The 27,245-nt window shown below is 36.2% G+C and overlaps 1 protein-coding gene across 2 annotated transcripts in view; it reads left to right on the top strand.

Annotated features, from left to right (window-relative positions):
- Positions 1 to 27,245, top strand: part of LOC133517224 (uncharacterized) — a 168,828-nt gene that overhangs the window by 136,439 nt on the left and 5,144 nt on the right. For both annotated transcript variants that reach the window (XM_061850437.1, XM_061850438.1), the window contains exons 4-6: positions 15,885 to 16,030; positions 24,719 to 24,892; positions 25,829 to 26,930. In XM_061850437.1, the coding sequence (XP_061706421.1) occupies positions 15,985 to 16,030; positions 24,719 to 24,892; positions 25,829 to 26,930 (1,322 nt within the window). In that variant the 5' untranslated portion in view covers positions 15,885 to 15,984. The remainder of the gene's footprint in view (positions 1 to 15,884; positions 16,031 to 24,718; positions 24,893 to 25,828; positions 26,931 to 27,245) is intronic.

A 27,245-nucleotide genomic window follows, 5' to 3' on the forward strand; every position in this document is an offset into this window, starting at 1 on the left:
CTAACCCCACTGTCGTCAAGCTCACCATACTTATTAACCTATCGAATGAGCTAATGCTTTTACGGATACTGGAAAGCGATATGTAAACATACTACATACCTATACGAGGCCTGGACGTTAGTGAGATGACGATATGAGTTGTGCTGGTGTCCGACTTTATTACCTGCATGTAAATGAGTTTCACATGATTATCCACCTGGTTTCTTGAGCTTAATAGTCGCCTCCAAACCTCCCCTTATAGCGACCCCTTTCCTCACACAAAGTTTACTTTAAGTTCATATTAGCCTCACTGGATCACTGTTCACTCTGAGAACTGATAACGTTGGTCACAATCAACAAGAGACACATCATTATTCTAATAACACCATGAGAACGTCCTTGACTTGATCTAAAAGCAAATATCACTCCGCCGTAGATTTGTTCCACACAACCTCCTTTTTCCTACTGTCGTTCTCATCTACCCTCTCAACTTCAGCCAAAAAACTTTTAACTTAAACGTGACTACTAGCGCCATCTACTCCATGACGTTGGCAAATATTAGCCGGTTCGCAATACGTTCGCGACACCCACCCCCCTCGTTAAGCTCTGGCAACCTTACTCACCGGCAGGAACACAACACTATGAGTAGGGTCAAGTGTTATTTGGCTGCGGTTTTCTGTAAGGTGGAGGTACTTCCCCAGTTGGGCTCTGCTCTAGATCTGGAATGACATCTGCTGTGCTGTGCCCTACCACACAAGGCGAGATGACATTCACATTGCCCATACCTCTCTTTTGGACGTAGTTTAAGGACATACCCGGGTCCAAAAGTCATCGCTTCCCGATTGATATTATTGGGTCAGATGCTCAGATTATAGTTTAGATGCTATTTTAAATTTTAAAAAGCGGCCAAGCGGTTCCGTACCATTTATGACGTAATAAAAAAAACTACTTACTAGATCTCGTTCAAACCAATTTTCGGTGGAAGTTTGCATGGTAATGTATATCATATATTTTTTTACGGTTTATTATTATTATTGATTATTTAATCTTTATTGCACAATACATGAAGGTACAAATGGCGGACTTAATGCCTACATAATCAAATTAATCTGTATACATATATATACATATATATATCTATATCCATATATATATATCATATATGTATATCTGTATATATTCTATTATTTTAGAAGTTACAGGAGGGGGGACACGCATTTTACCACTTTGGAAGTGTCTTTCGCGCAAACTATTCAGTTTAGAAAAAAAATGATATTAGAAACCTCAATATCATTTTTGAAGACCTATCCATAGATACGCCACACGTATGGGTTTGATGAAAAAAAAAAATTATTTTTAATTTTATGACGTATTAAAAAAACTACTTTCTAGATCTCTTTCAAACTAATTTTCGGTGGAAGTTTGCATGGTAATGTACATCATATATTTTTTTTTAGGTTTATCATTCTCTTATTTTAGAAATTACAGGGGGGGGGACACATTTTACCACTTTGGAAGTGTCTCTCGCGCAAACTATTCAGTTTAGAAAAAATGATATTAGAAACCTCAATATCAATTTTGAAGACCTATCCATAGATACCCCACACGTATGGGTTTAATGAAATTTTTTTTTTTTGAGTTTCAGTTCTAAGTATGGGTAACCCCCAAAATTTATTGTTTTTTTTTTCTATTTTTGTATAAAAATCTTAATGCGGTTCATAGAATACATCTATTTACCAAGTTTGAACAGTATAGTTCTTATAGTTTCGGAAAAAAGTGGCTGTGACATAAAAGGACAGACAGACGGACGAATGTATAAGGGTTCCGTTTTTTGCCATTTGGCTACGGAACCCTAAAAAACTGTCAGCTGATTACATGAACATGTAAAAAATACCTTACCTTACCACTGCCACTTATGTCCGCAAAGTATGCGTAATGCGTAATCCGTTTATTGAAACGCCTTCATACTATCATAAAAAGGTAAAGCGCTTATTTTTTGCATGTCCATTCGACCAGCGGTCTTTGAAAAAGTATCAAATGGGAGGTGATTAAATATTTTTTAAGTGTTTCGGTGGATGACATTCCTCAACGCACCAACGGAGCGGCAGCTGACGTCTACGAGGGTTCATCATACATAGCCGTTAACCACTATAGGAGTTATCGCCCGAACCTCTTCCTGGCTCGTGGTCTATAAATGGGTTGTTAAAATTGTATAGCATAAACGTCTAGTCTGATAGCCCTGCAACGGCGGCAACACAAATTCAACCCACCCATAAAATTAGGAACAGATCAGGTTTACAATTTCCATTCGAATGTGCCTGCGTAATGCGTCCGCATGGTAAAATTTCGATTCGTTCATCAAGTAATTAATTACCTACTATGAGTTATTTTAGTAACATAAGTAGAGACTAACGACCCCACAATCAAACTAATTGTTGAGTTTTGTGGGGCTACGACTACATTTAAGAATACCACTGAATTTAAATTTATTACTATAATAACGAAATAATTAATAAAAATGGGTAAGTATCTCAATAGACAAAAATGTAGTACAAAAGACATAAACGCACGACTATTTAGTCCCGGCCTGCGCCCATTTAGTCGTTTCTGTGGGACAGCGGCGGGACGTGATTGGTCAATTATTTTATGGGTGACTACAGCGTATAAGCAGTGAAATAAATGTTATAGTTGAGTTGGGAGCCCATACATGAAAAGTACGGAAATATAGTTTGGTATACGAAATCTTTATTCAACCATTACAGTCGACGAGTAGAAAGAAGTGATTTTATACATCCGCAAAATGGTCCTCATTCGATCGAATATGTATCCCGCAACGCGATGTGGTTTATAATAAAATTTGCGACAAACAATATTCCCCTGCCCTTTATAGGGTTCAGACGAACATCGATCGCGTCTAACAATGGCAGGCAGATCTCGGAGATGCTTCTGTGTCGCCGCTTAACCGCGCACAATAGGGAACAAGGAGATCGCGCAAACATTCTCTGCCTCACCCACCAGCCTGCCCGCCCAAGCTTAAGGGCGACCCTGTGCTTACAAAATAGGCAACACATAAGCTGCTCGTGCTCATGGCATTAATATTTATGCACAATTGCCATGTTGGCATGTATTAAAAAATATAGCTAAGATTGAGACTCGCACTTTTATATATGACGGTAATAAAATAACTTATTACTAATAAGTAAAACCAGCAATTAGTTCCCCTTATAATTCACAATTGATTCCATCCAAATACCGACATAACCTTGCAATAGATAGGTAAATCCTTATACGTGTACTTGTGTTAGGTGTACCTAAGTATTTCTGACGCGTGCATTGCGTGCAACCTTTGTGGCAGGTGCGTGTGAGACACGACACAGAAGAGCATTTTCATGATATATTTAAAACTTACTTAGAAAAAGTGCTGATAGAATTGTAAACTATACAGTGTATTTAGATTTTTAAACGAGATAGATAATTTGAATAAGGGCGCTATAACCAGATAGATAATTTGAATAAGGGCGTATTTCACAATGTCCAAGTAAAGACCTGAATAAGCTACTTGCCACTTGTCTGACGAATAAACGGCCCGATTCGAAGAATGATTAAGATACGTTTAAGATCTTGGAAAGATCTTTAAAAGATCGATAACTAAACGACATGTCAAAATTTACGTTTATTCCACTGTGATCCCAATAAGATCTATCTACGATATTTCTAACGTCAAAGTGACATTGGTTGCCCGAATCGAGCCGCTTCTGTCAATTATACGACGATACAAACGATATCTAAATGAAAACTTATCTAAACCAGAACTTATCTTTATCGTATCTCATTCTTCGAATCGGGCCGAAAGCCATCGTTGGCGTTTCACCATCTTCAAATAAACTTAACTGGTAGATAAAGTGCTAAGTTTTGTAGGAAATTTTATCTGGCAATTAATTTATTTGTCAATTAGCTATACAATTAAATAAAATTATTATTAATTTATTTATTATTATTTTTTTTTTTTTTTATTAATTTTCTTAATGTTAAATATTAAGAAGTTGCTATATGTGAGATCCTATAATTGGCTCTGTGTCACTATTTATGTTGTTATTAGCATAGTTATAGCTGTTGGTTCTCCACGTAAATAAAAAAAATAAAATAAAAAAATAAATTAATACTTTACTTGGACATTGTGAAACAGGCCCTAAGTACAATAAATCTACCAATGCGGCTACACACCTGTGTCAACAAACAAATTCTCACTTGTGGAGATGGTTACACATTTGGTTTTGATTAACGTTTCATAATTATACTAATAAAAATAATAGTGGTAGTAATGGTCATCTATATTTTATATCAGATAGCCAGTGTAATAAGAGTACATTACGATACAAGTGCGAATAATAGGAAATTAACATATTCGCACGTATATCGTACATTTTCCAGTAAAATTTTCCCTCCCTTTAAATTTTCGGCATAGGCACGTACCTAAAGTGCTAATTACCGCACTAGTGCTGTAAAGTAGCACCATATGTCCTGTAAACAAACTTAAGTATAATATTTCAAATAGCTATGAATCTACTCATACATATTGTTTATTATACGATTACCTACAATTAGTAGTAGTAAAACACTTCATTGTACAAAAATTAAAACAAAACAGGAATAAAACTCTCATCATTAGTAGGTACAAAGGCGAACTTATCCCTTTAAGGGATAGGGAGGGTTAAGTGTTTTGGATTACATGCATTGTACAATAAAGATTGATCCTAATACCTATACATATATTATTTTGGCTGATTACGATGCGACACCAAATATTAATTAAAAGCTCCACTGACCCAAATAAAAGCTGTTAATCAGACTTATAATTGCCTGACAAACTGGCGTAAATCCTGAGCTCATTACGTAACGATGTACCTACTACGGTAACGTGGGAGGTTCGGCGATAACCTTTCCGCTGGCAGTTAGGATCCATTGTTGTTATCGGCTGAACCGTCGGAGGCGCGCCCTCGTGAAGTGACTCATGCCGCGCTGATCAAATGCCTCAGGCCCAGCTCAACCTTACGAAATAACCCAAGAAATAGCATTTTAACTGATTCGTGTTAAGGAAGTTACCGGCAAGGCTTTGTTGGGTAATTCAGAAAATGCATGGATTGTGTTTCTGATTATTTAATATGAATTCACGCCTGACTTAACCCTTCAATTAATAGACGTTGCAACCTATTATTAAATATGTGAGGTTTAGGTAAATTGTTAATTTACTTACTAAGAGCGTGATCGATTAATCATGCATCAATCATGCCACCAGGCTACATACGTTCCGCAGCTGGGTGCTCTTGTGAGGAATAATCCACACCTTCTCCTTTATTTTTTTTTATTTTTATTTTTTTTGTACATATTTATACATAACAAAAATTAGAATTTAGTTTATATGTAAGAAATCCGCAACGCAGGCTTCGTCAGGCGGCTACAAATACAACATGTTACGTCCCAAATATACCAATGATGATATCAGCATCAGGCTTTGTCAGTTTTTTTTTAATAACAATTTAAAAAAAAAAAAAAATTATCGTTCCGAATCGTATCTGGCTCAAACGTCCCCATTACGCTGGCAGCGTTACCGCGCTGAATGGCCAATGAGATCTGTTGGACCAGGTACGATCCGGTCCGGGGGTCGCACCCCCTGTCCCTCAGCCGCCAACTCAAATCCCTCACAAAGTCCCTGGCCTCCACAGCCCGGCTCCACAGGTCCCGCAGTCTCGACTGCAACTGGCACAAAGTCGTATATTGGTTCCAAGGCAGAGTACTTGGCATGCTTCATTTTGGCGGCATACTCCGCGGCTGTCCCAGCAGACCTGATCTTCTCCTTTAATTGATTTGGGAGTTCATCCACATTTTTTTTTATATACAAGTTCTAAATAAATGTATAAATAAGAGTATTTTTATTTAGATAAAATTAACCAATGAAAATTAACGGTCTTTGTAGGACATCAAAAATCGAAGCTGTGAATATTTATTTTATTCATTGCCGATTTCATTTGTCAATTTACCAATGCCATATGAAACATCCCTTTATGTTATTTTAATATTCATTGCGCATGTAAAACGTACGTATTGGACGTTTCGTGGTGCGCATAAAGGATTTGCATTTGAATGAGATGTGGTCGAAAGTCTAAAATGAAAATCGGTTTCGGAGAACTGTAGGCAGGTACTGCATTGTGTGCATTTTATATATATTTATTCAGCTGGATTTGAAATATAAACAAACAAATACTTTTTAACATTTATCAATATTTGATCTAGTAGGTATTTGGCTTAAAAATATTTAAAATAGAACTGAGATTGAGAGGAAGAACACTAGGGTGCAACGAGATGATGCAGCCAGATTAGGCCCACAACAAAGTCAATAGAATCAAGTTAAAAAAATATTAGAGATTAAAGTTCAGAGCAGCACACCATCGGTAATGGCCTATGTCCAGCGGAATTTCGGTGATATGATGATGATGAAGAGTAAACTTCCCCGAGCTCCAAAGGATGAACTGTGTAGGCGAGTTGTATACAATGCCACCAACCTGTACCTCGCAACATTGTAAGAAATATTAATATACTGACATATAAGACATTCGTTGGGTGTAGATTCCAGGGTAGGTAGGTATTTGAGTTATGTTTAACTATTAAACACTACCTTTGGAACGTTCACCTTTACGGCAGCGCCTAAAGTGCCCGATCACGTTTTCATACCAACAACCACAACCTAGAGCTTCGACGGTGTTATAGCCAAATTATTTGAATTCCTAACGTTATTTTATTGCCATATTCCTTTATTAAAAAAAACCGGTAAAGGGCGAGTTCACGCACACTGAGGGTTCCGTACAAACTTTGAATTATCGTGTCAGTCACTAGACTTTAAAATTTTGCCCCCTAATAAATAATACTTTCAATGTGTCTTGGTTAGCGTTGACTATTCCAAATTTCAAATCGATAGCTTAAGTGGTTTTTGAGATATTTAGCGATGTGACAGACAGACAGACGGACGGACGGACAGAGTCGCACCATAAGGGTTCCTATTGTACCTCTTTGGTACGGAACCCTAAAAACGAAAGTAAAAAGGGCAGTAAACAAGAATTTACGAACAAGTGTTCATTTTAAGCGAAATGTAGCAAAATACGGTGACATTTCAAACATTCGTCGGGCATATTGTCATTTTTGATAGGTTAGGCATCGAAGGTCTGTACCTATCCGGCATTCAGCCACGATTGAAAATTGTGTAAAAATATTTGAAACGGTTATTAAATTGTATATTAAATTTATTTATAAGAATTTTTAGATTTATGTAAATATTTATAAACATCCACCAAAAAGTAATTTATATGTCGCACTTATGGGCAAAGGCCTCCCTCTTATTCTGCCACGTCTCCCTATAGGTACCTATTTCCATGTCCCCAAACGCATTTATACCTACTTGAAAAAAACATTATGCCCAATATGCCCAGGCGTAATGAAATTTAAAAAAATCGATTACGCCCGTGAGCATAATACAGCTCATTCCATCTCAGTATGAAAATAATTTTTCTTCATAACCTACCAAACCTAGATCTAGATTATAACGTCCCTTGATTTTGTTTTTACTTCTATACGTAGCATCTGGGAGCTTTTATCATTTTAATTTTCCTCCACTGAAATGCCCTGATTTGATTCATACGCTACTAGCGGGAATCGAGATGTAGGTACAAGCGCTGACGGCTCGAGTGCATTCGAATCACGTCACAGTAGTAAAATAATAAAACTTTGTCCTTCAAGTCAACGTTTTGAATAAAATGCAAAACGTGTCTGGGATGCAGCCAAAACTGCGGCACGGTCGCGTCCTCGTCGCCTTGTTTGTTTAGCATAATATTTCGCTGGCCTTGCGCACGTTAGATACGTTTCAATTGAATCAAACATCTCATCGCTACAATTGCGTCTAATTCAGACGTGATCCCGCAAACTTTCTCGTAGTGTAAACACACGAACTCCAGCGAACAAAGAATAAGCATCGGGATTTTCTGTTATTTACGCTCATTTGTATCACTTCTGGTAAGTTCTTTATCGGTTTCGGCGGGGTACGGTATGTTTCTGCGGGTAGCTCCGGTCCGCTAAAACTTGGAATATAAATTTGGCCTCGAGCGGACATGTTGTTTGTCCAAAGGCAATAGGCACGGATCTGCTAACATAAATTACCGGACAACATTCGTCTCCAGTTTATCTACAGCGGGTCTTCCAATATTTACATACTACTGACTTTTGCTACATTTTCAACGTCCCGCGTAAGTTATCATGTTATTTTTCTGTAGGAAATCGTATGTGTCAATAAATAGGTATAGCTATAGAGATTTTAGCTGTTGTAGGTATGTTAGGTATACCTACGTCCCAGCATATAATAAATACCTATAGTACCGTGTTGCTACCAACAGTCCGATTCGAACTTTAAAATACGTCAAGTATTTTGTCTATATACGATGTGGATCGGATATGTCAGTGTCAAAAGTGACGTTTCTTCCACAGAACTAGATGAACAAGAACCACTGTCAAACTTCAAAAGTGCAACCAAAAATGAAATGCAAGTGTGTGCGTAAATTGTGTATGTGAGATCAAAAATAGTGATATCATGTTACAAAATATGAATAATCTATCGTTGTTTGACTGCTTTATCGACTACTTTTTCAAATGGGTTTTTTTTATTTAAAAAATGTTGTATGAGTATTATTACTATAATTAGACCCTAGTAGCGCCTATAGGACCTTTATTTTCTTTTTTTTATTTGAATTTCGCACCTTTTTCTACTGACAAGTTGTGTTGGGTGTGTATACGCTGTGTACAAGTATACGCTGTCTTGTGTTTACTTGTGTTAGCGGCAAAGCCGTGGAAAAGTGACTAAAATATTAGTACTGTGTTGGAAAGTGAAGTTTAAATTTACCACTAGACATGTGCACCTGTCAAAACGCTATTATAACAGTCGTTATTATTTTAAGCTGGTTATAAAGGTTAATATCTTAATGATGTCTTGTGATGAAATAATTCCATACCTATTAATATACCAACGAGTAAACGACACACTTTGTCAAGCCCAGGCGTAAAGTAACAGTGTAGGTTTTTACACAAAATATTCTAAATTATTGACTAATATGGTAAAATATTAGCACACAACTGAAGAAAAACTTATAATGAACTGTATAAACCGGCTATTTACACTTTATATGCTGTTAAATTGGCAAAATATCGTTAAATAAACAACGCTCGGAATATCATAATATAAATTACCTGTGAAATTAGTATTTGCCTGGGTTATTTGGCCCTGTGACACTACAATCCTGCACACTATACGACACCACCTTCACTACCTATATTACTTTATTTACGGCCGACTTCTAACTCAAAAATTGTCACGGTTTCTCATATGTAGTATGCCTTTTTCGCACTCATGGGATGTTCATATACGTGATGACTTCCCTTTCGCACACTTCATCTGTCTTTAAGCGAGAGCGTTTAATAGGTCTGTGGTTTCTTCAAACAAAAACGTCACTTTTCCGATCCATATCGTATCTAGTTAAACCTGTAGGCCTAAGATGGTCGGCTCTTCATCATTTTTCACCATGCCTGTCACGTTCTAACAAGTACGTAAGTGCGAAAATCACAGGTATAGTGACAGGTGATAAAAATGGAACCATGCTGCCAGCGCTGATATTTGACGTATCCTAAAGTTCGAATCGGGCCGTAAGGTAGTAACGATACATCTTTTTCGAGGCAGTCTTCATATTTTCGAACCTTTTGTTTTTGGTGCACTTTATTGGTACCTACTTAATAGTTTATTTAAAACTTAATTTTATTTCTGATGGGCATTTTTTGTAAACAATTTTCCTAGTCCTACAGTAAGTACAAAATAGGACCAATGGATTACGTCATTGTAAGTACAGTTTGCAATGAAGTATTTTTTTTAGTTGTAAAAAGAAAATGTCTTGTCAATAGGTATATACTTCTAGCCATTGCTACAAAAATAGAGATGATTTGTATGAACAAAGAGCGGCACCATAAGAGTTGCAGCCTTTCAGCCGGGCCACCTCATTAAATGTTGTTTGAATAGAGGGATGAACCAGCAGTCGGATCCGGTAGCGTCGGCAAATACAATCGACTTCGTTCCAATTCAATTCGCCTTTAGTAAAATAGCGGTGACAGCGTAGTCATTCTTGTGGAATAAAAGTTCTTCCTTTCATACGTATTGCATATTGTTCTTGGTTACCTATTATTTATATATATGCTACCGAACTTTTTACTGAACATTGTAATTTTTTACTGTACATATTGCATTGCTGCTCAAAAACAGTGAGCAAAATCGCATTTTGCTTACTGCGTGAGACAAAATAAAATTCAAGTGACCTTTGTATTCGAATGTCATTTCAACGTGCGGGGCCTAATACAAATTCGAAATATTTGGATTCAATTTTCTTTGTCCCTTTCACGTCATTAGCAAAAAGAAAGAGACGAATATAAGTGCATACGTAATTTAACGGTATATTGGCGGTTTATAATAGACCCCGAAATAAGTCAGACTGCATCGTTCCAAAACACCCTACGAGTCCTCATTCGTAATTTTTAATTAATGAAATAAAAGTTTTAAATTTAATAAAAAACATATTGTACGTATTTTATTATACAATCAAAACAATGAACATTAAATAAATACTGTTGTGCAAAGTAAATAATTCTACTTTTGACGATCTCTACTATAGTTGACAAATGTTTTATCCGCAATTCGGACCGTATATAACAAAGCTTTTTTTACAAAAAGTTGTCGATTGAACTGTCAATTGATGTTGGTTATTTCATTAGTTCCGTATTATTTTATTGAAATTTAATTGTTAGAATATTATAGAATCTCTCGCTTGCACGGGACTCAAAATAAGCACTCGAAGAAATATCAAACTTTGCTCTCTTGTTGTACGAATAACTATTCATTTGCACACAAACACCTGCCCTTACCGGGATTCGAATCCGGGACCTGCTGCTTCATAGGCAGGGTCACTATCGATTAGACTAGGAGGCCGTTTCGAAAAAAAATTGATTTTGATGTCTTAGCGCTTCAACATAATGTATTCCAGGTTTGTAGGTTTCGTTTAGAAAAAAAAATGTTATGATGTTTTGCCTAGTTTTTCATTGTGTCAATAACATACTAAATTATGGAGAATGTTAAATATTTAGAAGTGGAAAAACGTTTTCTCTTTTTGTATGGACGATCACGTGGTAAACTTCCCTTTTGAGTGCTGCTAAAAACTCCTTACCTATTGAAAATTCGTGAGTAAGCAAAGCGTATGCTGAGACGCAGGCGACGAAAGTATGGAACGTCCTTCCGCCGCAGCGTGCGTAGCTAAAGGACTTCCATACTTTACAAAATCTACTCTGCCCTGCGCTGCGTGGAACTGCGTCGCTTGCGTCTCAGCATACGCTTAGCCTCAATTTGGTCCTTGCTGTTTTTCTGTCTCTACCTAGTGTAAGGCGAGCATCAGCTTAATAGTTCCAGACGGCCGCCAGCCGCCACAAACATCGCGTTTATCTCTCTGGCAAACAGTCGCCCTTTCACACACACACACACACACACACACACTCACACACGAGTCATAAGACCGCACAAAGCTGCTTCACGTGTCGATGGGGCGCTCGACTGTCGACAGCTGCAAGGAATACGTATCAGAGGTGACCCAAACAGATTTGCAAATATAGTTACAAATGTGTCTCAAGCACCTGAGAAACTCTTTCCTGTCGTGCACAGTCTCTGAAGTTGCTGATATATCTTTGGTAGTCTAGCCAAGAAAATTTGCTCTACAAAAAATTATAATCATAATGGAATACATAATGCGAAAACTGACGGTCATACATTTTAATACGATTGTGTTTTAATAAAAATATTTCTATAGATTACCTACACCATTGAAGTGCTTCAAATTAACATATATCGGATCAAACCATGCCAAATTAGAACATATCTTTTTTTCTTCAAAAGGAGAACAATACAATTATATTCATGGAAGCTATCATGCTAATCTCTTTGCCTGTCGATTTATGGGCTCAGGCTGAATAGAATGTGACGTCCGTAGATTCCCCTGCATACATTTCAGTACTCCAGTGATGCGACTACTGCCTACAATCGGAACTTACTAAGCATTCAAATGCTTCCAATGCGCTCCGCTATGCCAGACTGGACTTTGAACAATAGATGCCAATCTACACAGAAATTCAGCTTGACGAGGTTCTATACATATAGAATAGATGCTTGAGTGTGTCGCCAACACGCCAGATACAATTGAACCCGTCGCCTGCAGAAGTGATAAGTCAACAGATGGACGCGAGTCGTAATTGCATGAGACACCGGGACCCTACATGTAGAGCCCTAGTTAGAGACAAATGTACATTTATGCGATAAATGGTAAAATGATATTATTATTACTCAAACTACTTTTTAATGCAATAAATGTGTAGATATTGGAAGTGATGTGCTGCTGATATTAGTTATAATTAAAAGTTGAACTGCCAATGCTATGTACCTATTTAAATAAAAACCAGCCAAGTGCGTGAGTACATTGCAGTATGAAGGAGTTAATAAGGTTTAGTATCTTCGTATTATACGAAAAAGCCGGCCAAGTGATTGAGAGTTCTGTACCTCCATGTGGTATAATAACCCATACCAGCAAAACAGCCAGACGGACGGATACACGGACATAATGAAACTGAATAAGGCGAAAACATTATCACCAGACCTCTATCAACAACATGTTCCATCATGATCTGATCTGTTTTATCAGTCGATATTGGAAAACAAAATAGAACATCTTACAAAAGAGGACTAATGTCCTCATCTTTACCTTTTAAATTATTTCGCCCGAGCAACAACGCGCGCCGGGTAGAAAAAAGGAACTGGGGATGACACGGAGTGGCGTAAAATAATTACTTACTCGTAACGCACAGCTATGCGGATAGCCGAGCTTCGCGAATTCAATATAATACTACCCAACACATCACGGAGCAAAATAATGCCACGTATGTGTACCTGGTCTATTGGAATTCCTAAGATAGATATTTCCAAGCATTCGATGATAGCCCCTGCTCCTAAATGCGAATCAATTGTTTTTTGTAGAACTCTTAGTCGATGTAGCTAGCTACTTTTGTGTTTCTTTTTTTTTTCGTATAAAAATAAACTAAAGTAAATAAACGTTTTTATTGATTAGTTGACTTAGACAAATGTGAAAGGACACCCGCTCCGAGTAGTTTCTGGTACAAAGGCTGTCCATAGGTATCCAATAATATGGTAATGCTGCGAGCGTTATGGGCACTTTTGCTTCGGAAGCGGTAAGGAGGGATTATGTTATGACATACATTTTATAATTAGGTATAATAAGTGGTTATAGTGCCACATAATTGTCGAAATATACAACTAGGTATTTTGGCCATAGCAAAAAAAAACCGTTTTCATTTATCCATACGAGACAATGAACAGATAATACAAATGTTACCGTAATTTCACTGAGGCGATACAGAAAACTAGATTTAACTAGGGAAAACGCGTTTTCACTACAAACTGGTTTTACGGTGACACATATATTACCACCAGGTCCACTTTAATGGACAAATAATCAGTCCATATGCAAAACGGCCCGCGGTCTCTCCCATTTGTTCGGGCAAACAATCCATTGCACAAAACCGATACCGATTTTAAATTGAACATGTTTGCCCAACTGTTCACTGCCTCTATAATTGTTATTATTGTTCAACACATCTACTTATATGTTTTTGCGGCTAGAGGACTTATTGAATATGCAATATCGTTCGCAAGCTTTTGGTCAACTAATGTTTTTATCTTCTAAATATATAAAAAAAGAAACTGACTGACTGACTGACATATCAACGCACAGCCTAAACCGCTGGTTCTAGAGATTCCAAATTTGGTACGTAGGTTCTTTAGAAGGCTAGGGTTGCACTAAGAAAGAATTTTTCAAAATTTACCCCCTATGGGGGTGAAATGGGGGTCCAAAGTTTGTATGGGGAAACATGATCAGTTAGACTATTTTATTCGAAACTTTACAAGAGTGTTCTAACGGTAAATGAGTAAACACGTGTTTCAGGTTTTTTGAGAATATAACCCCTAAAAGGGGGAAATATGCTGACTAACTCTAAAAATCAACATGGGTATTATTTCTATGGTTTATCGGGTCGCTGATTACGAAAATAACAACGTTTTTAAAATCTAACGAGGTGGACGTGAAATAGAAATCCCCTATTGGGGTGCGATGGGGTTGAAATGACTAAATATCAATATGGGTGTCGCTTTATGGTTATTTGGGACGTTATTTACGAAAATGGTAATATTGAATTATTTAAAAATTTAATATTGTGGACATGAAAAATGTTGAAAGTATTTTTGCCAAATTGCAATTCAATCGGTCCAGTAGTTTCGGAGCAAATCAGTTGTAACATATGGATTGACAGACAGCCACACATGATCCTATAAGGGTTCTTTTTTAGCTTTTGAGGTATGGAACGAGACCCGCTTTATTCTAATAGATACTTCGACAGGACTGTTTCTCCCACGGTCAGTTCTATGTGGCGTGCTCCCGTGTAAGTTCACCTCAAAGTTTGATTCTATTGCTACCACTTTCAAACATGGCTAAAAATGTTGTTCATTATAAGGAAGTACTTTAACAAGTATAAAGTTGTAGAATACTTCATACATTTTTCAGAACATGATTCTAAATCTAATAATCGCGGACAAACATATATACCTACATGCTTTCATATACAAACATACGGGTCAAACTGATAATTATTTTTTTTGCTTTACGCGGGCTAAAGCTAGTTTTAAATACGTACCATACGTTTTAAATGTAGCACTAAAATATTTTAAGTGATAAAATGTTTCTGTATTTATTTATTTTTAGGATTCCGTAGCCAAATGGTAAAAAACGGAACCCTTATAGATTCGTCATGTCCGTCTGTCTGTCCGATTATGTCACAGCCACTTTTTTATATTATCTTCGTTGTATGAAATTAACGAGTAATATAATTATATACGTGACCGTTATTAATATAAAATATGAATATAAAGTACATCTTCTTAGAGTACGAGGATGTTAGCTTTTTCACATTTTCCTGAAATTTTTATAATTATATCAGTATTATAATTTTAAGATTAAAAAAATAGCTTGTAGTCTAGTCAAATAGTAATTTCTTGTTATGAAACTGTTATTGATATGATCTGTCATATCCATCCCATCAAAAATATTTTCATGTAAAATGTTGCCAAGACGAAACCATAATGCTCGCACTGTCAAAAAGTTATCAGATTTCTTGTAGAGCCAAGCTTCTAACTCTACAAATCCTAACTTCACAAACTCTACACCTTAGTCAAAATATAATCATGGCGGTTTCGCTAACCAGATTTAGGGAGGTATCCTTAGGTCATAACAAAATCAGTGCCGCACAGGACAACCACAGGCCACACACACGCACCACAAAGGGTTTCCTGGTTATAAAAAATAACGCATTGCTTATAAATAAGTAGATCGATCCTCTAAATAATTCTCTACATATATTATTTGATAATACGTTGGTAACGTTGGCTACATCCAAACTTTTGATTGTTTTTGCCTAGCCAAACCGCACGTGAGACAGGCGAAATAGCAGTAGATTTCTCAGTTTTTAGGGACCAAAATTCGATTTTATCACAAACGATACATACTTAAATAAGGGACATTGGTATATTTTTTTAATTAGTTCATAACATATCATATAATGAAACTTGGGAAAGCAAGAAATGCTTATTTGAAAATTGACCCGGGTACATATTCATTTGATATACATAATTGGTTTAATCATGTCACTTAATTTTGTTTCAGGTACCGCCACAAGTTACGTTAGTGTGTCAAAATGAGATCACATCACAAACAAGCAACTTTGTTTTGATCGCCTACTCTGAGATACATCATTGTCATTGTCATGGATCCCAGACTCATTATTCTCCTTGGCGTAAGCGCCCATTTATGTAAGTATTTTTTACTTCTCTTGCAACATACGGTACACATATTCCTATTAATTTGGAAGGAAAAAAGTTCGTTATTGCAGCGAGCTTTCATATAGGTATTTGGTTTCATTTAGGTAAGCGCAAGCGGCATAGTGTAATACCCCTACTGATACATTTCCAATATAAATCCTCATGTTACTTAAATTCCGTGTCACTTCCTGCCATTCATGCAGTTTTATGCTTCCTGCTAGATTTCCATCCGTACGTTTGATAGCTCGGAGCCAAATTATGTCCGATTATCATGCGAAAACTGACATACGGATATTTACTCATATATTCGACATGCGACACAAGCAAGTGTCAGGGTGCGGCTACACATATCTGGATTCGGCGAATATTCATGATGGAGTTTAACCTTTTCACCGCCACGTCAATGAGGTAATAGTGTCATCAACGCCAAGCCATAAATTGCACGTAAACAACCCTTATAACATGTCAAGTCATGGCGTGTGAGGCACGAAATGTACTGACTTTATATCAAGTCCGGCGGCGACAAGGTTAAAGTTCAAACATAATACAATACGTGAACGGGATGAAGACCATTGTTATTTATCCGAATCTTTAATTTTATCGGCTCGGGGTTGGTTAAAAGATTCGGGTTGCCATAACATTCCTAAATAAGCACTTAATAATAAATGTGAAATTCTGGATAAAATTAGCTCAGAACCGGAACAACCGGCGTACTAGAATAGAGGCCTATCAGCAGTGGGCGATAAAGGGCTGTTATGATGATGATGACAAAAATACCCATTAAATTACAGTAGGTAAACATGTTGTAAATTGGCACGCTAACGTGTTAATTAAAACGATAATTCACGGCACATTTCATATAGCCCAGATTGCGAGTTTCCTTATTCAAGCGTAGCAATATTTCGAATATTAAATATGGAACGCAAATAAATAGTACTCTTACCATATACGTATATTTCCGATAGATTTACAGGGAAGGTGGGTCTGCAGAACTTGACTACAAGGGAGAGACGGTCTATGAAAATAGATGGCAAAGCATGGGATGCTCTTTTCGGTATTGAAAATAGCTAATCAATCTAGTCGAGTATGAAAACTGAATATTTATATACCAACACAGATTAAGTACCTATAGGTAATATGTAGTGATAGTTGAGCTTATTGCGCAATATGACACCATATACAGAGCCTACCACTCTTTAGCATCTTCTTGAGGGGTGCGGTGTCAGAAATAGTATTTTATACAATCGTTATATAATAGAGAGCTTTACAGTCCACTATCGTGTGCAGGCAACGAAACTTGCTGAGATGCCTAAATAAGGTACGAGATTGAAAAGCTTGATTAGGTATATCATCATAGTATACAATACTTTTTTTACGCGTCATCTTAAATAATATTTTTTTTACTATAAAACCTGTGTAATTCATGAAAATTGGTAAGTATCTCAGTAGACAAACATGTAGTACAGTCAGCATCAAAAGTAGCGGATCAAATAATGCATACAGAAAGTATACTTTATGTAACAGCTTAACAAAAAGTGATGTCTTTAATAATAACAATTAAGACTGTAAAAGATATACTTTGGAACATGAATTTTAGAATTTTATCTATATTTGGAAAAGTTATCCGGGATGTCAGATATTTTTGGCGCGTTGTTTCATCCGCTACAATTGACACTGACTGTACAAAAACCATAAACGCGCGACTATTGTGATGCACGTGATAGGTCAATTTTTTCTATAGTTGAATACAGCGTACCTATCGCAATATTCGCAATGAATATTATAGTTGAGTTAGGCTACATATGAAAAGTATGCAATTGCAGTTTGGTATACGAAATCTTAGTTCAACCATTACAGTCGAAGATAAGTAAAATAAAGTTATAGCTCTAATCATCGTAACAAGTGCAGTGGTATTCATAAAAATATTTTAAATCATAATGATTTTTTCCTAAATGATATCTAGGAAATCCAGTAATTCGTATTTCATCAGTCGGCCATCTGTCGCAAATGGCATGAAATGAAATCCACCGCTTTAAATTAGTACTTTTTGGAAATATTACCTTTATTACTTTGCTAGAAATTATAATACAAAAAATTTACTTAAATGTTAATGCCAAGTTTCATGCAATCTGAGCACGTCATTTTAAAATGCGAGCGTAACTTCAATTGTATGGGAGCGCCCTTTTGGCGGCGGGTTCGTCTGGCTCTTAAGGCATTCAGCTTGTTCTTGTTGCATACAATATGAAGTTTAAATAAATACTAAAATTCCTGGGAGAGCGAGCTTTGCTAGGAAAACATATAAAACTCAAAAATGCGCCTTTTCCGAGAGATAAAGCTACTCGGAATAACCCGCATATAGCAAATTTCACCGAAACAGTTAGAGCCGTTTCCGAGATCACCGAAATATACAAATATATATATATATATATGTAATGTATGTATGTGTCTTTATGTATTTAAGTAGTTTATAATTAATTTATGTGTATTAGGACTCTAATTCTTTCAATAACAATTTCTTTTAGTTTTAAACGCACCGCCTACAATCTTTTCTGCTTTGCCCTAAGGTTGACTGGTAGAGAATGCCTCATGGCATTAAGTTCGCCTTTTGTACATTAAGTTTTTCTTTTGTGCAATAAAGTTTTAAATAAATAAATAAATAAGTGACATAATTTAAAACAGCTATAACTCCCTAGGGAGTTATAGCTTTTTCACAATCCATAACTCTCGCGGGTACAAAATAGGCCTTTGTCCTTCAGTACACCTGCATGAAATAAGATCTTTTTCGAGCAAGTGTGATGAAAAATATATAATTAATGTTTTACGTGTAGGTATGTTTTCTTAGGTGTTACCTAAACCTCAATCGAACTAGTTTCGTTCCCTTCTCAGATAATATAAAAAAAACAAAAATGCTTATCTAAACTCACCTTTTCAGAAGTATTCAGCAGGCAGGGAGCAGATTTCAATAGAGCATTCAATAAATTTCACAAAATAGTTTTACTTTTTTATAATCTTTGTTTTCCGTTTCAACGCCTTAAAGTCATCTGTGGACTTGTTAAGAAACCAAAGTGGATAACAAATGGAATTAAAATAAGTTGTAAAATGAAAAGGTCACTTAGATTCCAGTATTATAAAGAGAGAAAAACTGAACAATGGAAAAGTCAATACTACAATTACACAAGACTACTGAAGAAATGTATAAATAAGGCGCAAATAATCAGTAACAGTAAGTACATCGCTAATAGTAAAAATAAATGTAAAGCCTCTTGGGATGTAATAAAAAAAGAGACAGAAAACAAAATTATTCAACAATATATAGAAAAAAATTGTCTAAACGGTAAAGAAATTATAAAACCTCAAGAAATAGCATCATGTTTTAATAACTATTTTATTGGGTTATCGGACGTTAAAGATAGGAAACTAGATAACCAAAGGAATACAGAGTCTCCAAATAATTTGACTTATAATTATAATAGTATGTTTTTAAGTCCATACTCAGAAAACGAAATAATGAATATCATTACTTCATTAAATAATTCGCATGCAGTAGGATTTGACGGTATTTGCATATACATCATTAAGCAATGTAAATTTCAACTTAGTGCAATTATAACACATTTAGTTAATTTTTCATTCGAAAGCGGCACATTTCCAGAACTACTCAAATTGTCTATAGTAAAGCCCCTGTTTAAAAAAATGATAAGAAGGATATGGGAAACTACCGGCCCATTACTCTCATTCCAATATTAGCAAAAATTTATGAAAAGTGCATGCACAAAAGACTAACCGGTTTCTTAAATAAATTTAACATAATAAAATTGGAACAAAATGGCTTTCAAAAACATAAATCGACGACACTTGCTGGTTTTAATCTAATTCACCACATCGTTAAATGCATAGATGAAAAACAACATACTACAGCTATTTTTCTAGATATGTCCAAAGCTTTTGACTTTGTAGACCATTCGTTACTTTTAGACAAACCAGAAAATTATGGTATAAGAGGTCTTGCACTTAAATGGTTAAAAACCTACTTAAAAAATCGGAAACAATGTGTAGAAATTGTTAAACTCAACGACTTTAATGAAGAAACCGGCTATAGATCGGAGCTAAAATGTAACGACTTTGGTGTACCGCAAGGTAGTGTATTTGAGCCTTTATTATTTATTGCTTATATAAATTAATTACCCGATATAATTCTACATATATAAATCTGTTATGTTTGCTGATGACATATCCTTTATTGTTACATCAAGAAAGAATGAAAATATTGAGGAACATGAACGTAAAGTTAATGAGACTTCAAGAAATGTTATAAAATGGTTAGAAAGACATAATTTACGAATGAATATTAGTAAAACTAATTACATACAATTTAACTCCAAACTTGGCGAAAATGTTAAGATTATAGTAAACTACAGAGATGAGTCAATTCAAGAAATGCAAAATGTAAGTTTTTTAGGGATAGTTTTACATAAACACTTGGATTGGCAAGCACAAATAAAAAAGATCCGTTGTAAACTAAATAGATTTGTTTATGTACTACGTAAGTTAAGACGCTCATCAGGTTTACATACGGCGTTAACCGCGTATCATGGGTATATTAGTTCAGTGTTAAGATATGGGCTTATTTTGTGGGGAAACTGTACGAATTTTAACATTGCATTCGTAGCACAGAAAAATGTATACGAGCTATTTGTAATCTAGCCCCATACAAGACATGCAAACTATCTTTCAAAAGACTTAGGATCTTACCGCTGCCATGTTTATACATCTTAGAAATCTGCATGTTTGTAAAGAGGCATATGTATTTATTTACAACAGCTGAAAGTGCCTCTACCAGAAATCAACGGGATCCTGGAAGGATCCGTCTCCGGTGACCTTAATTTCTTCCTGATAATAATAATTTGAGCCTAATACATGCGTCCCATTGTTGGGCACATATCTCTCCTCTTACACGAGGTTGTACTCTTTTGAACTAAGTAAATCGCATACCTAGCTACTTACATTAAAGTCGAAATGCCTAGTGTCTAACAGACGTGTATATAAATCGTATATTTTACTCTCATTTATAAGCTACGCAAACAATCTACGCAGTTTTCAATTACATTACATTACATTTACGTATTCCTTTGTACCGAGATAAGAAGTTCCTTCTAACAACGTACCTAATTGTTATACAGGTGAAACAGGCGTACTCCACGAAATGATACCACATATCGTGGCTCCAAGTGTGTGTGTAGGTACACAATGTTAGGAGTTAAGTAATTGAAAGTATAAACATCAGAACGCTCGAGGTTCCCGATCCGTATCTGAGGCAGACTATCTCAGCCCACTTGCTGGCAAATGGGCCGGAAGGAAGAGCTCTAGTCACAATCCCCGTTGAATTTGTTACCTTTTGGGCTCGGAAACACAACTTACATATACCTACTATACTACCGTAAGGTATTCTGAATACGTAAGTATGTTGTACGTATTTAGCAAAACTGAGGTACCATGCGGCATTTCAAATACTAACATAAAAATATAGATATACGTGTTCGTAGCTTATTAATGAACACTTAGGTGTAATATATGTACCTAGCTATAATTTGTATTACGTAAGGCCCCGTTTTCTCACTCTCACTGAGCGTAAGCGAAGCGTGAGTCAGATGGCGGTGCGTGTCCGAGATTTTTTTTGTAATTTTTAACAAAAAAAAGTAATCGACGAGGAGTACGATCAAACATAAAATTGCGCATTTTTAGAAGCATTTTTTAACAAAAATTGTTACAAATCTTTAAGTTGCGTTTTACTTAGACCTAATGTTCTTGATTTTTTTTCTATCGAGCGAAAGTCAAGAAATCAGTTTTCGAATCGATGATGTTACTAGAGAAGGGCCTCAAGATTGCTAATTATTTGGTATATATGCCTGTTACACCAGCTAATATACTTATAACGAGATTTGACTGGTCCAAAAAGACTCCAACTTATACTGTGACCTAGCTTAGCTTCTAAACTATTAGACGTACCTACCCCTTTTTAGGGTTCCGTAGCCAAATGGCAAAAAACGGAACCCTTATAGATTCGTCATGTCCGTCTGCCTGTCCGATTATGTCACCGCCACTTTTTTCCGAAACTATAAGAGCTATACTGTTCAAACTTGGTAAGTAGATGTATTCTATGAACCGCATTAGGATTTTTACACAAAAATAGAAAAAAAAACATTACATTTTGGGGGTTCCCCATACTTAGAACTGAAACTCAAAAAATCTTTTTTCATCAAAAATTTTTTTCTAAACTGAATAGTTTGCGCGAGAGACACTTCCAAAGTGAAAAAATGTGTGTCCCCCCCCCCCCCCCCCTGTAACTTCTAAAATAACAGAATGAAAAATCTAAAACAAAAATATGATATTTTATTTTATTTTTATTTTTTTATTCAAACAGATTACACAGTATTACAGTGAGACACTAAGGCACTGTGGAATGCATACAATATAATTATTATCCAAAAACGTTTACGTAAAGTTGTGTTATACAATAACAAATAAACTTAAATACTAACCAAAGACGCGTGATCATCCATCGCCTCACATAACCTCTTACATTCGTCACATAGATACTACTGGCAAAAACATCACAGTCAGGAGCTGATTTGACAAGTGCGTTTAGGTATTGTAAGGCGCGAACTAATGGTGAGTTCCTGTACGCCACAGTGCGCGCTTTAGGAACTGCCAGTAAGTCGCGCTTACGTGGCCTAAAATTCGTCTTTGATTGAAACAGAGGGGGCACTAGAAGGCGTAAAAGTTGCGAGACCAGCTGTGGACAGTCCGAAACCCCACGTATTATTCGGCACGCCCCGGTCACGAGAGCATAATTACGCCTCACTTCCAAGGAGTTAAAGCCCAGGGTGCCAAGCAGAAATTTCGTTGGGTAAAGGAAGGGATAGTACTCATAGGTTTTTTTATATAAGAATCTCAAAAACGCCTTTTGAATTTTCTCTAGAAGCAGGGCATAAGTGACCTCGTGGGGGTTCCACACTATAGACGCTGCCTCCAGTTTGCTCCTAACTAGGGCGGTGTAAACAAGCTTAATGACAAAGGGGTTATCAAATTCACGAGCATATTTTACCATGCAATATACATTACCATGAAAACTTCCACCGAAAATTGGTTTAAACGAGATCTAGTAAGTAGTTTTTTTTAATACGTCATAAATGGTACGGAACCTTTCATGGGCGAGTCCGACTCGCACTTGGCCGCTTTTTAATTTATAGGTTTTCCTAACAACCCGAGCTACATTTGAAACAACAACAAAAAGGAAGATGAGATTCTGTATGACCAAATTGGTGGTCAGGTTACAATTTTTCAGTTTTCGTTGTATGTACTTGACAAATTAGATTTATGAGATTGATATGGTCATACCGCCTCCTTTCATATTAGCAGTGTATTTAACGTACCGTATCATTAAAATAATGTGAAAAATACATATCCATGAGGCGTAAGGGAGAGTGGGGGAATTGGGAACACTTAATTTCAAACGCTCTAAAAAGATATAAAAATGTCATAACCCGAATTTTTTTTATGCTAACCGTTAGTTTGGTTATCTGTCTATCTAATTTTAACAAAATAATAATTTTAAGTTAATGTTATCCTACTAAACTAGGGTGAAACAAAAGCCTTGTCGTTCCTTTTTAACCGAAACTGTATGGGGTAATTGGAAACAGTCCGCGGGGGAAATGGAAACACTGAAGATTTCCAATTTATTATCACTTTTCAAGAATCTTTTTTTACCTCACGGGATACATAACATTTTCAAAGTAAAAAAAAATGGCATAATAATAATAATTGAGAATGCAAGGGGTAATTTGGAACGCTCTCGTTTCCTTAGTTCATAATTACCCCAATTGAATAATATCAATCAAAATGAGTATCACTCATGATTGTAATTTTGGTGATGGGGTTTGGGGGAGGTACCGTGTACAAGATAATAACAAAATTTGGAGTCTTCAACTCCAAAAACTCCATGCTTACATCTATCATAATAAATAATAAAAATTATAACAAAAGTTGAAAATATTTTGGACGATTAATCGTGACCACATGTGCGTAGCTTCCGAATCTTACAGTCACTTAGGCACATGCAAGCCTCTTTATGTCCGTGTTAAAGAGACTCAATATTTTTTTGTGCAATTAGAAGTACTATCTCACTATTTTTAAGTACCCACCGTTCCCAATTCCCCCAATCTCCCCTAAACAGATCGCACCATGTCACGTCAGTGGCGCCATACTTAAGGCTTACAGAGAAAACGTAATCGTAGACGGAAACAAACAATAACAGGATAAAAAAAACATTTATCAGTTTGTCGTCAAATATGAGTGCTTCAAATATTTCTATCGAAAGTGACTTCAACGCTAAACGGCATAACACGCCATTAGTTTAGATTATACTCGTATCTCGCCAATGACTTTGTTTTGCTAACACCCTTTTTTTAAGCCATATGAAGGTACTATTACGGATCATTTGAAGGCAAATGGCTCTGAAGTAATTCCGATACTGGTTCTCGTCTTTATCTCTGTCCTTTGTTTCAAGCTTTTACGCATACCTACTTTAGTTAATTAAACAAATGGTATGTAATTATTTAACTGTTTAAGTGACTAGATTTACATTAAATTTAAGTAATCAAAATTACTTTCCTTTTTCAGGTAGTATAGTTTTAGCTGCCGGACCAGTTTACGATGGCGGAGCGCCTCAGCAGCCGAGCCCACCGCCCGCAGCCGGGCAGTACCTCACGCAGACAGTCTACGGCTTTCTGGACTTCACGACAACAATAGGCAATACTGTCATGGTCTTCTCGCCTCAGTCTGCTCCGCCACCAGGTCATATAATAATTCTTCATAACCCTATGCTATTTAGACTAGCAATATTCGTTTGCGTATATTTTTGCTTATACATACACATGTACGTCGGCGATGGCGTGACGAGCTAGACTCCTTTTTAAAATAATGGCCGAAGACTGTCCAAAACTGGGAGGAAAAGAAAAAGCGGGAGGAGGCCTTTGCCCAGCAGTAGGACACAACAGGCTCTTAATAATAATATTTAAAAACATACATTAGTCTTGAATACAATTCTGATTATTTCAACAGAATGTAAAACTAAATCAATAAATAAATACAAAAACTATAAGACAATTTTCACGACGAATTTTTAAGACGTGCATTTCATTAATTTGAGTGATTGTACACTTTTCTTTGTGTTTATCATTCATTCACCGTTACTTCTGTTTTACTCATTTCCTTAAAGGTTAACTGGAAGAGATCCCATACAGGGATAAGTTCGCCTTTGTTGTATTTAATTTACTATGTTTTTCGTGTTTTTATTTCTATGTACAATAAAGTATATACATACATATATACATATAATTTTACACCGATCGAACTAGTCCCACAGTAAGCTCAATAAGGGTTGTGTTGTGCATGGGCACTGAACGACGATATATAAAATATGATATGTATACCTTTATAGTTATTTGTGATAAGGACACAAATAAATTCCCTTACCAGGATTCGAACCCGGGTCCTCCTGCTTCGAAGGCAGGCTCCCTAACGACTAGGCTAGGCTAGTAGTAGTATTTACAAACTGACACTTATTTTTTTCATCTAGGTTCAATATATAGAAAAATGTTTATCAACGATTTAACGTAGAAAATAACAAATCCCATTAACTACCTTCACGAGTGATTTTTGTAAATAGTAAAATCTATGACAAAAATTGTGAAAAGTAATTAAATTAATAGTATTTTTCTTTCATTTCAGAACCACCAAGCACTGCAAAATCGGTTCAAGAAAACATAATTGAAACCAAACCACCGCCGCCATCCGTTACAAGTGTAAAACCTGAAGCTATCAATCCAAGTAAAATAGCAGACAAAGACAAAACTAATAAACCCACAGGTCCTCCTGCGGTTTCCAGCGCTGTATCTGTAACTAACTTGAAAAAAGAAGACAAAGTACCCAGCAGTTCAAAATCAGTCGCTAAAGAGCAGATCATAACGAAAGTTGAAGTTGTAGCTGGTCCGTCTAAAATTATAGAAAGTGCAGCGTCAAAACCGGCTCCCCAAAAGCCAAAAAGTTCTCAATCTAACAATAAAAAGTCGAAACCAGACGCTTCTAAAAACAAACCTGTTATATTAAGTAGCAAAGTTGAAGTAAAACATGATTCGCCACATACAGCTGTATATAAATCAAAGGTGAGCAGCGTCGTTGAAATAAAATCGGATAACCCCGAGGAAGAACCGGCCGTTTTAATCACAAACAATAACATTGGTGAACCGGAATACGATTTCCTATCGCGCCAACCATCAGAGTTTGTCGAAGAAACATACAAGGTTATCAATTTAAGACCATCCAAGGTCCCCAGTCAAAAGCCAAAGCATGGTTCTAAACATAGAGTGCACCAGCCAACTCCTCCTCCGGATGATGACGAGCATCCACTTGGCCTCGTAACCACTCTCGGAGGGACTATAGTTAAGAACGGAGTAACTACCGTACATGAGACTAGCGTTATTGGTACCTTTATATCCGGGAAATACGCCCAAGTCTTAAACAGCAATTCGAAAATATTACAATCACCGGGTCATAGAGCGAAAATTTCTCCAAGTCCAACGCACAGAATTCTGAAAACAGTCGGACCTTCAATACCCAAAAATCATAATAGACATAATTTAGAACCAACACCGTCAATCAGCGATGAAGAAACTAATTTTGGTAAACCTCGAAGGCAAACATCTAATGGCAGCTCATTTAAAAACAGACATCGCCCTCAAAGCAATTCCGATAATGATAATCATGACGTTTCTCCAGCACCAAGCAAAAAATACAAAAACCGTAATTCATCGCATTCCCAACGAGTTCAAAGGTAAGATAGGTACAACAGGTTAAGAGTTTAAATCATTGATCTGGCTACTGTTTTGTAACGATTTTTTATCAATTTTTTCGTAAAAATAGCCTAAGTAATTAGGACCATATAACAAAATATATATTCAATATTTTCCACGAACACTCAAAATAAGTATAAAAATAATATAACCCACATTATATCAACCACTTAATGTTTTATTACAGTACAGATTAATATTTAACTGTCTGAGTGCCAAGTTTCATCCAAATTTGTTTAACCATTTTTGAGTGGTTATGAAACAATGTTTGGAACATATAAACTTTATCCATTCAT

This window comes from Cydia pomonella, chromosome 4 (genome assembly GCF_033807575.1).
Source record: "Cydia pomonella isolate Wapato2018A chromosome 4, ilCydPomo1, whole genome shotgun sequence".
Lineage (NCBI taxonomy): Eukaryota > Metazoa > Arthropoda > Insecta > Lepidoptera > Tortricidae > Cydia > Cydia pomonella.